This window comes from Apodemus sylvaticus, chromosome 4 (genome assembly GCF_947179515.1).
Source record: "Apodemus sylvaticus chromosome 4, mApoSyl1.1, whole genome shotgun sequence".
Classification (NCBI taxonomy): domain Eukaryota; kingdom Metazoa; phylum Chordata; class Mammalia; order Rodentia; family Muridae; genus Apodemus; species Apodemus sylvaticus.
In genome coordinates this window covers 78,205,915-78,221,205 of record NC_067475.1, presented here as the reverse complement: position 1 = coordinate 78,221,205, position 15,291 = coordinate 78,205,915, and the positions used below count along the sequence as shown (strand labels likewise).

At 53.2% G+C, this 15,291-nt stretch overlaps 1 protein-coding gene across 6 annotated transcripts; it reads left to right on the top strand.

Annotated features, from left to right (window-relative positions):
* The first annotated feature begins 1,481 nt into the window (after window positions 1-1,481).
* On the top strand, window positions 1,482-13,223 carry Pbxip1 (PBX homeobox interacting protein 1). Of its 6 annotated transcripts, none has more exons than XM_052180016.1 (12): window positions 1,486-1,560; window positions 3,175-3,239; window positions 3,931-4,015; window positions 7,429-7,555; window positions 7,719-7,786; window positions 7,860-8,022; window positions 9,804-10,025; window positions 10,112-10,162; window positions 10,427-10,509; window positions 10,613-10,741; window positions 11,329-12,533; window positions 12,926-13,223. In XM_052180016.1, the coding sequence occupies exons 3-12, from the start codon at window positions 3,965-3,967 to the stop codon at window positions 13,014-13,016; spliced, it is 2,190 nt and encodes a 729-aa protein (XP_052035976.1). In that variant the 5' UTR covers window positions 1,486-1,560; window positions 3,175-3,239; window positions 3,931-3,964; the 3' UTR covers window positions 13,017-13,223. The 6 variants fall into 6 exon arrangements, with proteins under 6 accessions (XP_052035974.1, XP_052035973.1, XP_052035976.1 ...); XM_052180017.1 differs by having other exon boundaries at window positions 3,175-3,257; XM_052180015.1 differs by having other exon boundaries at window positions 3,175-3,261.
* Window positions 13,224-15,291: the final 2,068 nt, after the last annotated feature.

Here is a 15,291-nt window from a genome sequence, read left to right as displayed (position 1 = left end):
CTCTTAGCAGGTCTCCAGTGTGGGACCCTCTGCTTCTGGAGCGGTTCTTGGGCCGATGGGTCTGGAAGGCCGATGAAGTTGGAGCCGAGGCCTCTGGCATCAGAGCCTGAGCTCTGGGTTTAAACCTTTCAGTTCCCCTGCGTCCAGAGTTTTTATTTCAAAAATTGGCTTGAGGTGCCCAGGGAGATAACAGGTAAAGATGCTTTGGGCTGACCTGAGGATTTGAGTTCGATCCTCGAACCCACAGGGCAGAGAGGACTGACACTAAGCAGTGGCCCACGGCAGGTGTGTATCTCCACACACAAGTAATGTAGGGTGTTTTTGTTTGTTTTTTAAATTTGAGTTTTTGGGCTGGATAGCTCACCAGTTAAGATCTGTTCTTCCAGAGGACCCAGGTTCAAGTCCCAGCACCCACATGGCAGCTCACAACCACCTGTAAGTCTGGAATCCTACGGCCTTGCAGGCAAAACACCCATACACAAAAATCTTACAGTTGTTAAATGCTTCACTTTGCGTTCTGCAGAGGCCGGTGCTCCCTGCAGAGGCCGGTGCTCCCTGCAGAGCCACCCAGCCCTGAATTTAATTTGTGGGTGCTTTTCTGCCTCTCTTCTTCCATTGCTTTTTGTTTGTCTGAGTTTTTTGCTTTTGTTTTAGTTTGTTTGTTTGCTTGGGATTTGTTTAGTGTTGCTTTTGTAGCCCAGGCTAGACTTCATCATCCACTTCTTCAGTCTCTAAAGTGCTGGGATTAGAGCACCTCCGTCCTGTAGTAATTTTTTAAAAGTTTATTACCTTGTGTCTGTATGACCAGTTGAGGTGCAAGCATATGTACGTGTGAGCACCCACACATGTGTTTACCCAGCTGAGCCATCCCTCTGGTCCGAGCCATCCATCCCATGGTGTGTGTGTGTGTGTGTGTGTGTGTGTGTGTGTGTGTGTGTGTGTAGCAGGGTCTCCCTATGTAGCCCTCACTGGCCTGGAACCCTCTATATATAGATCTGGCTGATCTCAAGAGATCCACCTGCACACCTCCCACGAGCTGGCGTTAAAAGCGGGCCCCAGGGTACCACCATGCTCGGCAGTCTTCCATTTCCAAAGTAGTGGCATCCTTAGTCTGCGTCGGGGCGGATAGGAGTGGCAGGAGGGCTATTTCTAAACCCACAACTTGCACCGGACCCCATCCCCCATCCTGCAGCTGTCTCTGTCTATCCTGGGACCAACATGGAACCTGGGCCTTGCTGCCTCATTAGACAGCACCTTTCAGTTTTAGATCTTCCTACTAGACACTAGACATTGAGAAAACCCCAAATTTATTTTGCTGGGGACCATAACTGCCCACCAAAAGGTAAACCAAGGGAGAGGTACAGCGGAGATCTTCTCTCCCCTCCGGCGCTCAAGTCCAGCTTTTTATTGGTCAAAAGTTCCCCCTCACGCACCCCCGCGGGGAAGTCGACTTTTCACTGGTCAAACACTAGTCACGTGACTCCCCTCTCTCTTCCTGAGCTGGAAACCACCGGAGGTTGCCACAAGTTACACTGAAGACTGAAGCGAGAGCTGGGTCAGGTAAAGAAAGCCCTTGCTGGGAAGGGGCCGACAGACTCCCACCTTATCCCCAGATAACAAAGAAGGGCAAAGCTGTATAAAAGGAGTGGGCATCCCCCGGCGTCCACAGACTGCTCAACACAGGACCAAAGGGCCGGGAAGGAGGGAGACAGATGATTCCGAAGCAGGAGCTCAGGCAAGTTTTTGTGGTCCCAGGTCCTTCCCTTTAAAGGTCAGAGAAGGATGTTAGAATCAAGGGCATATGAAACCAGACTTCCCAGTTTTGTGCACACTGGGAACACTCTCTTTTTAGCCGTGTTTTAGAAATAGCAGAAGTTTTTGTGGAATCATGCCTGAGTGAAAAGGGGAGAGAAGGGGGTGGGTTTTCTTCACAGAGGTCAAAGACTACCGCCCTAAAATCATAGCTGGGAAGGGAGCAGCTAAGTCGCCACTCGATTTCTTAGACAGGCTTCCTAATAAGGTATCATTGTGCCGGCCTGGGAGAGCGGGGATACTTTTTGGTATCGAGTGCAGGGGTTCTAGGAAGCCTTCTGCTTAGGTTTTAGGTTTGTCTTGTTGACCCAAATACCATACCATTGCTGGTTTCCATGGAGACAGTGGGTCTGACATCACCCTGGTTGCCATGGTGCTTAGTTCTGGAGGACCTGAGCAGGCTGTAAACAGCCAGGAATAAACAGGGACTTCTGCTCTAGCTGCTGTGGCCACTTCCTGCTGCCACCTGTTAACAGTCACACACAGCAACTGGGGACAGCAGGACAGTGGAAGGGCTGAGAGCCTAAGGCTGAAGGAAGATGGCTGCGTGGGTGTCCCTAGAAGAAGGGGTGTGGGGAGCTCGTTTGGGGGGGTTGTAGGGAAGTCGTTGCAATTGTTCTGTCCCTGCGTGGGATTGGGTGCCGGTGTCTAGGAGACATGAGCATTGCGGAAGACACCGCTAGATGTCCTTTACCTATCTTGGGCTTGAATCTTGACCAACAAGAGCCACAGGATTTTTTAAGGCAATCACGCAGGACTTAAACCCAGCTGGAGTATAATGGAAGCATTTGGCTAGTACAGTCGAATTTCACAGTCAGCCTTTGCTGCCAGTGGGTCAGCTGTCTGTTCTGTCACTCCGTCCTCTTGCTTGATCCCAGTTGCACCTCCCTTAGAGGGCACAGCCTTGCTTTGTACTGGTCTTTGGAAGTGGGGTAATACCTTAACCCCAGCTGCCCTCCAAGGGACAGGATCAGAGGCCTAGTCTTGCCCGTCCCCTCCATTTTGCAGATTTTAATATAATTTATCCACGATAATTGCCACAACCCCCCTGCTCCACTTCTCCCCAGTCATTTCCAAGTTCCCTAAGATCAAACGCTGTACCATTGAAAGTTGAGAGAGAGTGACGCAGGTGGGCCGCTGGACCCTGCGGTATTAAAAAGCTTCCTGCCTGGCCAGACCCTGCTCACTTCAGGGGCAATTCTAGCAGAGCCCCAAAACCAGTGGCTCCCAACCTTCCTAATGCTAACCCTTTAATACAGTTCTTGTTGTGGTGACCCCCCAACTATAAAATTATTTTGTTGCTACTTCAGAACTGTAATTTTGCTGCCAGCACGAATCCTAATGTGAATATCTGATATGCAGGATATCTGGTGTGTGAGCCCTGTGGGGTGTCAACCCAGGGGTTGAGAACTACTACCTTAAACCAAGTATGTAGAAGACTGATGGTAGGTGGGTACTGGGTGGGCCTTAAGGAGGCTGGTGGCCTTCTCTTTGGGCTCTGTGGAAGGACACTGGGGACTATGGAGGACCACGGTGTTGTGAAAGGGACCCAGGTCATCTCCTTCTCTCTTCAGTCAGTCAGCCTCTGAGATTCCTCCTCCCCAGCCAGAACACCAGGGGTTGGACTTTTCAGCCTTTGTCCTCCTCATTGAATTTTTAAGTCCAGTGCAGATCTCAAGGCCCTATGGATCCTTGAATGAGGATACCTTCCCTGTGACTTGTAGCGAGGTGAATTCTGTCAGGAAAGCTATGGGATCTGGGGCAGAAAGACTGGGACCAGCCTGGGTTTTTGAGGAGATTGCCCTATCTTTTATGTCAGGAACCCTGTTGCTGCTGCCTGCCTCTCCTGAAGGGAACTACCCCCCACCTTGTTCCTCTTCCTCCTCCTCTTCCTCTTCTTCTTCCTCTTCTACTTCCTTCTTCCTCCTCATTTTTATTCCTTCTTCCTTCCTCTTCTTTTTTCTTCTTCTGGTTGTTTCTTTGAAACAAAGTTCATCCGCATTGCCATGGCTCTACTGCAACTAACTCTGGCATCACACTCGAAGAGCCACTGGGATTAGAAGTGGAGGCCTCCGAACCGAGAGGAACTCCCATTCTTAAGAGGGCTTTTCTCTGCAGGTGACCACTCTAGCTGCACTGGACCTGCACAACTATGGCCTCCTGCCCAGACTCAGATAATAGCTGGGTGCTTGCCGGCTCTGAGGTAGGAAGAGTGGGCCTGGGAACCAAGTGGGAGGGAGATTCCTACACGGGTGGACTGCTTTGACTGGAACCTGCAGGAATAAGGGTCCGGAACAGTAAGGTAGTGAGAGTGCCACTGATTAGGGAATGAAGAACATCAAGGCAACAGCTGGGACCCAGAGGTCTTACACAAGCTGTGACTGATGCCAAACAGGTTTACTAAGAGATACAACACTGTATATCTGTTTACAGGAAAAAATGGCCAAGGTCAGCAGAGAGCTAAATCAGACAATGTTGGCAAAGAACACAGCATACCTCAGACACAGCTGCCTTGGGCTTGATAACCACAGTCTAGGGGAAAGAGTTAAGTCACCAGAAACTGCAGCCTTGACTCCTTCAAGACACTGGCTCTAGCCCTAGACCAGCATTGCCAAGTCCGTTCATGAACAGGGACACAGAACTAAAGTTCCCTTTGTCCTTTCATCAGGACCTCTGAGAAAGTCTTGGGTTGGCCTGTCTGGATCTGTCCTGTTCCCGAGGTCCTGATGGTCATTGTAGAGCCCTCTTGAAGAGATCTGACACAGAGCTCTGGGGTTGGAACTTGGGCTATCCCGGGAAGAAGGGACCAGATAGGTCAGCTGAGAGAAGCAGAGAGGGACTTCTGGTGTGACAGCAGCAAGAATAAGATCATGAGGTGACAAAGTGGGGCCTTAGGATAAGGTGGACCCCTGCTATAAACTATGTTGGAAGGGCCTCTTAAGAGTGTTGTCTTATTGTTGTGATGGAGTATCATGACCAAAGCAACTTGGGGGTGAAAGGGTTTATTTCAGCCTATACTTCAGGTAACAATCCATCACTGACGGAAGTCAGGTCAGAAACTCAAGCAGGGCAGGAACTTGGAGGCTGGAGCTGAGGTGCCTGCCCATGGAGGGGTGCTGCGTACTGCCTTGTTCCCCATGACTTGCTCAGTCTGCTTTCTTCTAGAACCCAGAACCACCAGCCCAGGGATGGCACCACCCACAATGGGATGCTCCCTGCGCCCCCCATCAATCACTAATTAAGAAAATGCTCTATAGACCTGGCTATAGCTTGATCTTATGAGGGCATTTTCCCAGTTGGGGTTCTTGCCTCTCAGATGACTCAAGCCTGTGTCAGGTTGACATAAAATTAGCCAGCACATATGTCATCTGATGAACAGACAGTGCAGGGCTGCTGAGTTGGAGACTAGCCTAACATTCAGTCTCATTGGCAGGGGACCAAGCCTGTGTAGCTGGGTGGCGACAGGGACAGTGCTTTCAAAGCTTCTGCAGCCTTCCAGGTGGTATTTGTTAGGGCAGGGAACCAGAGGGCTCCTGGTACCACCAAGAAGGGAGAAGGCCTGGTGGGCTAGAGAGGGATGATTGGGTCTGGGAGGAACCTCAGAGACTTCCTCAGAACCACTAGGAGGAACTGGACATGGCGGCACAAGCTGCAATCCCACTAACTGGGAGATGGAGGCTAGAGGATCAGGAGATCAGGTTATCCTTGGCCACATAGCAAGTTTTGGGATACATGAGACCTTGTATCATAAGTTAACATCAGTAGCCAGAGAAGCCACAGAACCCCACTTAGACTTGTTGGGATTGAGGTGCCCTTTAGGAGACCAGCCGGGGGTGAGGAGCCGACCTCAGCAGTGACCCGGGAGTAGAATACAAGGACCAGTGCTCCATGGCGGGAATTAAGATAGGCCCTGTGCTCAGTGGGCCCTGCTCTCCTGTCATGATGCCTTTGCTGACAGCGGGGCACCTGGGCCAAGCGTTTTACCTATTCCTCCTCTACTCTAAACCAGTATTGTGACCCTTGCCTCGCAGAGGTAACCCTGAGGAAAATGTGATTTGTAAATTGCCAAGCAGTATACCGAGGTCAAAAGTTATTCTTGAGCCAGGTGTGGTGGTGTACACATCACAGCGCTCAGGAGACAGGAAGTGAGCTCTGTGAGTCGGAGAGTCTGAGGCCAACCTGGTCTACAGAGTGAGTTCTAGGACATCTAGGACAGCCAGGACTATGTAGAGACAGAGTCCCCCTCTCTCTCCCTGAGTGTGTGTCTGTGCGTGTGTCTGTGTGTGCCTATGAAGGCACACATAATACCACACTCTAAGTGTATAGGAAATGTGGAGGTAGCCAGGCAGTGGTGGCGCACGCCTGTAATCCCAGCACTCTGGGAGGCAGAGGTAGGCGGATTTCTGAGTTCGAGGCCAGCCTGGTCTACAGAGTGAGTTCCAGGACAGCCAGGGCTACACAGAGAAACCCTGTCTCAGGGGATGGGAGTGGGGCGGGGGGAGAAGAAGTGTGGAGGTAAGAAATCAACCTCAGCCAGGTATTGTAGCACACGCCTTTAATCCCAGCACACAGGAGGCAGAGGCAGATGGATTTCTACAAATTTCAGGCCAGCCTGATCTACATAGTAAGTTCCAGACCAGTCAAGGCTCTGCAGTAAGAAAAGGGAGGAAAGGGATAACTCGTGTCTACCCTCCCCTCCTGCCTCTTTTGAAATGTTATTGTCTGCTGTATTTACAGACTACCTGGCCCTTGTACTTGTGAGAATTCTCCTGATTCCTACTGCTGTCTCATTACAGGAGCACCAAGATTACAAACATGCATTAGCATATCAATGTTAGTGGGTTTGGGAATCTGAGCTCAGGGTCTCAGGTTTATGTGGCAAGTGCTTTACTCACTAACTAAGCCATCTCTCCTACTTTATAAGAAAAAAATATATATGTATATGAGGGGGGGGGAGAGAGGGAGAGAGAGAGAGACGCGGTGTGGAGCCCTAGTTGGGGTGGGCAGCTGTCAGTCTGCCAAGGGGTTGTCTGAAAAGCTGCCCGAGTGGAGTAGTCAGAGCTACGGGCCAGGCTTTGGGCCAGCGTCATGGGGTCAGGCTGGCTGTGGCCGGGGGTAGTTGGGCCTCTGCCCATAGTTGCTGGGAGATGGCTCTCAGGGGCATGTAGGCCAATGGGAAAGGGCAGAGAATCAAGATGGATGTGTGGATGGGCAGAGGAGAGGACGGCGTCAGGGGTGTCCCTGAGAGCATAACCATGACCTGGGTCTGGGTCTGGGTCTAGGTTGGGCTCTTGGCTCATGGGGAGCACAGCACTGATGAGAGGGGGCAGGGGTCCCAGGTACTGTTGGCCTCCCTCAGGGTCTGCTGGGTGAACGCTCTGATCCCAGAGCCTTGTTCAAGGCTATGATTTCATAGAAAGCTGACCTCTGGGGCAGTAGGGAAGGTCAGGGAGTTGCAGAGTAAAATAAACACCTTTTTTGGAGAGCACCAGAGCAGAGCAGGCTGCAGTTTCTCAGATGTGGGCTGTGGTATCTGAGTGCAGCCCCTCAGATCCTGTCCTCATTTTGTCCTGATGTCCTGACGAAGTATCTTAGTTCTCACCTCCCTCTGGCCAGAATCTGCCTGTGGAGACTCTGGGCCCAGAACCCAGAATGGACCCAGAATCTGAGGGAGCCTCCCAGACCCTTCGAGACTCTTCCAAGGCAGATGGCAAAGAATTAGCTGGGACCTTGGATGGCGAAGGTAAAGAGGATTCGCGGAGGGTTGGGTGTAATCTGCTGTTTGTTTGCTAGTCCTGCCTTAGGAGCTGCTATACCCTGAGGTGGCTGGGGCCTGTGGGTGCCAAAGGGCTGCACTGTAGTTCAGTTTGGGGCAGTGGGTTTCTGGGCTTTATCTTCCACCGCAGAGAAACTTTTCCAGACGGAAAGTTCCCAGACTGAAAGTACTGCTCTGCCGGAGGAGTCTGAGGCCAAGGTGAGGTGCTTCCCTGGGAGCACCCTGGGGAGGAGAGTGGAGATGGCGCGCCTCACAGCTTCATCCTCATCAGGACACTCTGGGGAGCGATGGTCATGGGACGACGGAGCCCCCCGGAGACACAGTGGTCCAGGAAGATTTGCAGGAGACGTCTGTAGTGACGAGCCTTGGACCAGACACACAGGACCTGGAGAGTGAGATCCCTCCACAGAGCCTGCCCTCAAGTCCCAGAGCAGGTCAGGAGCCATCTTGCCTTCTGTTCCCCACCTTTTAGAAAGCATGGAGTCGTGGAGGGATGGCCCAGCAGTCGAGAGCCTGGTTGCCCTTCTAGAGGACCTGAGTTCAATCCCAGCCTCCACATGCCAGCTCGTAACTGTAATTCCAGACAAGAGAAGTTAGGGAGGGAGCTTGAATGAGGGCCCACACTGGCGGATTTTTTTCCTTTCTTCCGTGTCTCCTCTTTTCTTGCTTCTAGAGCAGTGGTTCTCAGCCTTCCTAATGTTGTGACCCTTTAATACATTTCCTCATGTTGTGGTGACCTCCAACCATAACATTATTTTCATTACAACTTCATAACTGTAATTGAATCATAATGTAAATAGCTGTGTTTTCCAATGGTCTTAGGTGACCCCTGTGAAAGGGTCATTTGACTCCCAAAGGGTTGCCACCCACGGGCCGAGATCCTGTTCTAGAACACACCCTTTATTTCCAGAGTCCTTTCCTTGGACTCTGGACCCGTGATGAGGGAAGGTGAGAGGCTCAGGGACTGTGTAAGAAGCTGACTGGCCTGAGCCACAGATCCAGTCATACTCTAAAGGATGCAGAAAGGACATGCAATTCAGCAGTCCCTGAAGGAGTGGGTGGGAGACAGCTCAGTCAGGTGGTGGGAAAGAATGAAGGAGCCGCAGGGACAGTTGAAGGTGACATTTAAGAAGAGTCTTGAGGGGCTGGAGAGATGGCTAAGAGCACTGACTGCTCTTCCAAAGGTCCTGAGTTCAAATCCCAGCAACTACATGGTGGCTCACAACCATCTGTAATGAGATCTGACGCCCTCTTCTGGTCTACAACTACAGTGTACTTAAGATATAATAATAAATAAATCTTTGGGCTGGAGAGAGCAGAGGTCCTGAATTCAATTCCCAGCAACCACATGGGAATTGAACCATCTGTACAGCTACAGTGTGCTCATATACATAAACTAACTAACTAACTAACTAACTAAATCTTTTTTTTTTTTAAGAAGAGTTTTGAGCATAGAGTAGGTCAGAGAAAATGTTCCAGAACTTGGCATCAGCTGGGGCTAGTCTAAGGTCTGTCCAAGGCAGTGGCAGAGGCAACAGGAAACATACCTCCCCACACCCTCCATCTCTGCTGAATGGCCAGGGGAGGCTGAGGTGGGACCTAAGGCAGGGACCGTGAGGCCTGTAAAGAGAGTCTGCTGACTATGGAGGCCATCAAGTGGAGAACTGTCCGACTGCCTGAAGTGGGAAGAGAGGGAAGATTGAGGTTGACCAGAAAGGCAGTGGTGTGCCTCTCCCCAAGCCCCAGGTACGGAGACACGCCAGGAGAGATGGATTTGGAGGGTAGTGTGTCAAATGTCCCCCCGCCCCCCAGGGGAGCTACCCAGAAGAATGTGACTAGGGGACATACAGTGAGAGAGGCTGGCCTGGGACGCTGAAAAGGCCGCAGAGGGGAGGTCAGAGGCATGGGTGAGAGGTCATGAGGGAAAAGCCAAAAGACCATAGTGGCTGAGGAGTTTAGTGGAGACCCGGGAGGGTGGCATCTGGTGTAGAAACTGGATACTGCCTGTGTGAGGCACCCTGGAAGAAGGAGGATTTTAGGATAGGAGTGGCTCTTGTGTTTGTAGATGTTTGTTGATGACTGGACAGGCCTAAGTGGGCAGTCTTCCGGTGCATTCTCTGGCCAGGCCTGGGCCTCCCTGCGCCTTTCTCCTCTTCCAGTCTCCCTGTGCTCACCTCTGCTTCCCTCACTGCCCTGTCCCCTCCTCTTCCTCCAGTTTGGAAAGAGCATGGCTGCTCCAGCAGTGACGACGACACCGATGTAGATGTGGAGGGTCTGCGGAGACGGAGGGGCCGGGAGCCCAGCCCACCCCAGCCCATGGTACCGGTGGATGTGGAGGACCAGGCCAAGGGCGAGGGTGGAGAGCTGGGCATCTCCCTCAACATGTGTTTCCTGGGCGCCCTGGTTCTTCTGGGCCTGGGGATCCTCCTGTTCTCTGGTGAGTACCACTGGCTGGGCCTCCGGTCTGTCCTCTGGCCCTGTCTTGATGCCCTGTCTGCCCTTACCTCTCCATGCTTCCCTGAGGCCTCACCAGACGGTCTTCATCTTCAGGGGCGCTGCTGGAGCCGGAGACTGGTGAGCAGGAGACACCCTGGCTTGCTTTCTGTGTTGCGTGGTGGTAATGTGTGTTGTATGGGGAGAGGCTCTCAGGTAAGGTGTTCAAAGTTGCATGTTAATTCTTCAGCTGTTGAACTTGTCAGCTGTTCAGGGTGACATTTGTTCCTCTAACTCAGCAGGGATATGAGCCATGGGGTGTGCTCGGGGAAAGAGGGGTCACTGGGAGAGGGTGATGGGCCCTGTGGACCAGGGGCCTAGATTCGGACGCTCACTTACCCACAGGGCCCGTGGAAGAAGCCGAGTTGCAGGCCTTTCCAGATGGCAGGCCAGAGGCCGAGCTGGTAGAGACTGTGGGGACCAGGCAGGTGTGTATGGGGTTTCCATAGGTGGGTGAGGGGGCACTGGTGGGGAGGAGCTGGGTTGCCCTGCCTGGGAGGGGCCATGAAGTAGCTGTTCTTCTATCATCAGGATGAGATAGAGCATCTGCAGGCCTCAGTACCACCAGACAGCGTCCCCAGCCTGCAGAGCATGGGGCTTCTGCTGGACAGGCTGGCCAAGGAGAACCAGGATATCCGGTTCCTGCAGGCTCAGCTGCAGGTGGGCCCTGGCACGAGGGAGGGCTTCATCTGGCCACCTTTACCAAGTGCATGTGCTAGTGGGCTCCCCCAGAAGGCGTTTCCCCCATTCATCTGACCCTGGAGCCTCGCCCTTTGCCACTGTAGTGAGAGCATCTTCTCGGTCTTGTTTCCCTCCCTCACGCTAAGGACTGCGAGGGCCGCTGTACCTGTTCCAGGTCAGCTCACCTCTGAGGCATGAGTATGATCTCCCCATTTGAAGAGCATGCCACAGCTCATACTAAGTGCTAGGATCGATGCACTGTGTCTGCTCTGGGTATAGGGCTGGATAGTGGCTATGCCAGGTCTAAAGAGTGTGTGTTTGTTGTTTAAGGATATTGATGCTGGGTAGAATTTGACCATCTCAGGAACTGGCTCAGATGAGGGGCGGGGAAGAGGAAGAAACCTTCTTGGCTCTCCCCTGGGGCTCCAGACCCAGGACTTAGCACACACTACATAGGCTCACTGCCAGCAGAACTCCGTCTCTAGCCTTGCCCACTCTAATATGTGCCCACTCTGACAAGCACTTTTGTTCTGTTCTGTTCTGTTCTGTTCCTAACTATACTCTAGGCCCAGAAAGAAGAGCTTCAGAGCCTGTTGCACCAGCCCAAAGGCCTGGAGGAGGAAAATGCCCGGCTCCGAGAAGCCCTGCAGCAGGGCAAGACCTCCCACCAGGCCCTAGAGTCAGAACTGCAGCAGCTAAGGGCCCGACTCCAAGGGCTAGAGGCTAACTGTGTCCGGGGCGTAGATGGGGTGTGTCTCACCTGGGGTGGAGGTCCACAGGGGGGCAAGGCCACCAAGGAACAAGGCCACAAGGGGCAGGAACCAGACCCCAGTTTATTGGAGCAGCATAAACAGCTCGAGGCTGAGGCCAAGGCCCTGAGGCAGGAGCTGCAGAGACAGTGGCAGCTGCTGGGTTCTGTGCACCGTGACTTGCAGAGGGGCTTGCAGGATGCTGGCCAGGGGGCCCCAGCTCACGCCAGCCTGGCTGAACTTGGTCACATGTTGGCGCAGACATTGCAGGGCCTCGAGAATCAGGGTATTAACACTGGCAGGTCCTCCAACGACTCGGAGGCCTGGCACCAGAAGAAGCCTCACTTCCAGAATCCCAGGGAGTGGAGTGGGAAGGAGAAGTGGCGAGGCGGGCAGAGGGACCAGAAGGCTGAGCACTGGAAGCCGAGGAAGGAGGAGTCTGGCCAGGAGAGGAGGAGGAGTTGGAGGGATGAGGGCAGGGAACTCAGGGGTCACTGGAGGGAGGAAGATTCAGGGAGCAGGAAGGACGGCAAGCGACAGGACCCCAAGGTCCACCCTAGGAAAAGTGGGAGCCCCCACTCTGGAGAAAGGCAGAAGCATTCTTGGGGGAAAGACAACAGCCCTGATGCCCTGTCCTCCTGGGCGGAGCTCCTGAGACGCAAGTACCGGCCCCCTCAGGGCTGTTCAGGTGTGGCGGACTGTGCCCGGCGAGAGGGCCTGGCCCTCTTTGGCGTGGAGCTGGCCCCCGTGCGGCAGCAGGAGCTGGCCTCTGTGCTGACAGAATACCTGGCCCGGCTGCCCTGGGCTGGGCAGCTGACCAAACAGCTGCCCCTCTCACCTGCTTACTTTGGAGAAGACGGTGTCTTCAGGCATGACCGCCTTCGCTTCAGGGATTTTGTGGATGCCCTGGAGGACAGCCTGGAGGAGGTGGCGCTGAGACACACAGGTGACGACGATGAAGTGGATGACTTTGAGGACTTCATCTTCAGCCACTTCTTTGGAGACAAGGCCCTGAAGAAGAGGTGGGAATTGGGGGTGGGCCAACTGAGGGGTTTGAAGGGTTGAGCCCTGAATCAGTGAAGAGGTCTGTCACTTGAGTCCCTCTCTTCATTTCTGATCCCCTGGCCTTAGAGAAAGCTTCCAGGTACACTTCCTGTCTTCCCATGAGGCACTGCGGTGGGCCTGAGGGGTCCCCTTTTGAACTAGGATCCCCTCTCCCCACCTTGCCTGCACATAGAGGGCCCCTTCTTGTCTCCCCCAGTCGATCCATCCTGGAGCCCAGGTTTCCTCAAGCTTGGTGGCAGCCGCCTGAGTTGGCTTTCGCCAGAGGAACAGGGCTCCTTAGGGTCCTATCGCAGTACGCGGTGTTGTTTCCTAAAGGCCATTTCCTGCCTCCTTCCCTGTCTCCCCATAGGTCAAGAAAGGAGAAGCACTCCTGGAACCCCAGAGTGGTGGGGCCCAGGGAAGAGCACAGCCGCCACCAGCACCACTCCCACCAAGGCTGAGCCCCGCCCCCGCCGCCACAGCCTGCCTTGGCATGCGCCCAGCTCCAGATGCCTGGAATTATGTGACCCTAGAAGCTCTGCTCCCACTGTCCAGCGGGCCCCTCCTGGCTCGTTAGTGCCCTTGAATGTCCTTCACAGGAGAGAGCAAAGCACTTGGCCCTGCACTGGTACCACATCTGCTTAAAAAAAAAAGTCCATCGTTGGCGCTACTGAACTGAACTGTTTAAGCAAATATATGCAACCGATAAAGGCCCTGGGTACGAAGCATCCTATGGGGGCCTGCTGGGGAGGACTCTTTTTTTCGAGACAGGGTTTCTTTGTGTAGCCCTGGTTGTCCTGGAACTCACTCGGAGTGAGTGACCAGGCTGGCCTCGAACTCAGAAATCCCCCTGCCTCTGCCTCCCAAATGCTGGGATTAAAGGCGTGCGCCACCACCGGTCAGCTGAGGACTCTTATTTTGAAGCCGGAGAGCTCTCCCTTTTTGTGGCTATCCTGGGTCTGCATCCTGCATGGGAGCTGCTGGTTGGAGACTTAGCTCCAGACTTGCCTTGGGGTTTTGTTAGCTTTGGAGACAGCTGTCCCTAAGTGAGAAGCCCTCATCACCACGCCTCTTGTGGCTTTCACCTCCCCACCTGAGCTGTCCACCATCGTGGGGCTCTGAGGTGGTGACCAAATGCAAGGAACACCTTGCAGTCACCACTCCCATGTTTAGGCACAATCTAGACCCGGCACTCGGCCTTCCCTCTCCGCCCTCAGCCTTCCCATCCCTTCCGTGTTCACCCGCCTTTCCCAAGGAGCCCTGCTGTGAGTCCAGCCACCAATTAATTGTCTCACAATCCAGGCTGGGTGGCCTCAAGCCAGGTCATCCTCCACACTGTGGTGTTCTTAATCCTCAGAAAGAGGGCCGAAGGGAATGGAGTAAATAAAGCAAGGAAGCAACCTTCCTGTTTCTGCCACACAAGAGTTGATTGATCCCTTTTTTGGAGCGTACTGTGGAGGGCGGAGAACAGGTTAGCCTGGGTCTGCAGAGGTGAGGGAGACACTAGGTGGCGCTCTAGCTCCACATTTCTCTAGACTTTGCCTCCCTCCCGGCCCTGGTCACCACCCCACACCTGAGACCCTCTACCCACCGACTAGCTCTCAAGAATTCCCAGAATCCCCCTGGTTATTCTTCAGGAACGCCCCCTCGATTCTAACCTCTACGCCATTGGTAGCACACTGGGCTTCTAGACCTGGAAATCTCCCAGGGTCTGCAGGGGGCAGTGACCACTCAGGCCAAGCCAATTACGGAGGGGATTAAGGACTGTAGGCGGACTGTAGGCTCTAGGAAGGCGCTGGGATAGATTTCTGGACTGTTAGGCCATGCTTTATTTTATTTTATTTTATTTATTTTATTTATTTTATTTAAACATTTAGGTCAATGTTTAAAGGCTTTTGAATGCAGTGGCTTGTTTAACTTTGGTGCTAGACAAGACAGGTGGAAAGGGTGGCGCATCCCATAGACATGTGAACAGTCCACTGTGCGGGGCTGGAGGGGCGGCTTGGCCATGGAGAGCACAGGCTGCTGCTCTTCCAGAGGACCCAGGGTTGAGTTCAGCACCCGCATGGTGGCTTACAACTGTCTGTAACTTCAGGGTCCAGGGATCCGATGCTCTCTTCTGGCCCTGTGGATACCAGGCACACACACAGTACATGCAAAGCAACAAGAACCACCCGTCACACTTTTTAAAATACTTATTTATTATATGTGTATATGTACTATAAGTACACCGTAGCTGTCTACAGACACCCCAGAAGTGGGCATCCGATGTCATTACGGATGGTTGTGGGCTACCATGTGGTTGCTGGGATTTGAACTCAGGACCTTCAGAAGAGTATCAGTGTTCTTTACCGCTGAGCCATCTCTCCAACCCCACCCATCACAATTTTTTTTTTTAAGTCTATTGTGTATCAGAACCAGTGAGTGAGGCCCTAGGACTGTAGACCCTTTAATATGCATAGAGTCTACAGCAGGAGGAGCTCTGGCTGGACTTAAGGAACTTTACCTTACACAGTCAGGGTTGAGGGCTGGGGGCTTCAGGGAGGAGCCTTCTGGCTTAGAAAGACAATTGTATTCCATGTCTCTCTGGAGCAGAGTCCCTCAGAAGGAAGCAGGCTTAACCCTGCTTTTGGTGCTCTCTCGAGGGTCCTCAAAGATTGTCCTGCTCACACAGCTGTGGTGACCTTGGTGGCTGGGAGAGAGCTCAGTGCTGGAAGCCGGCAGGCTGCCATGTCT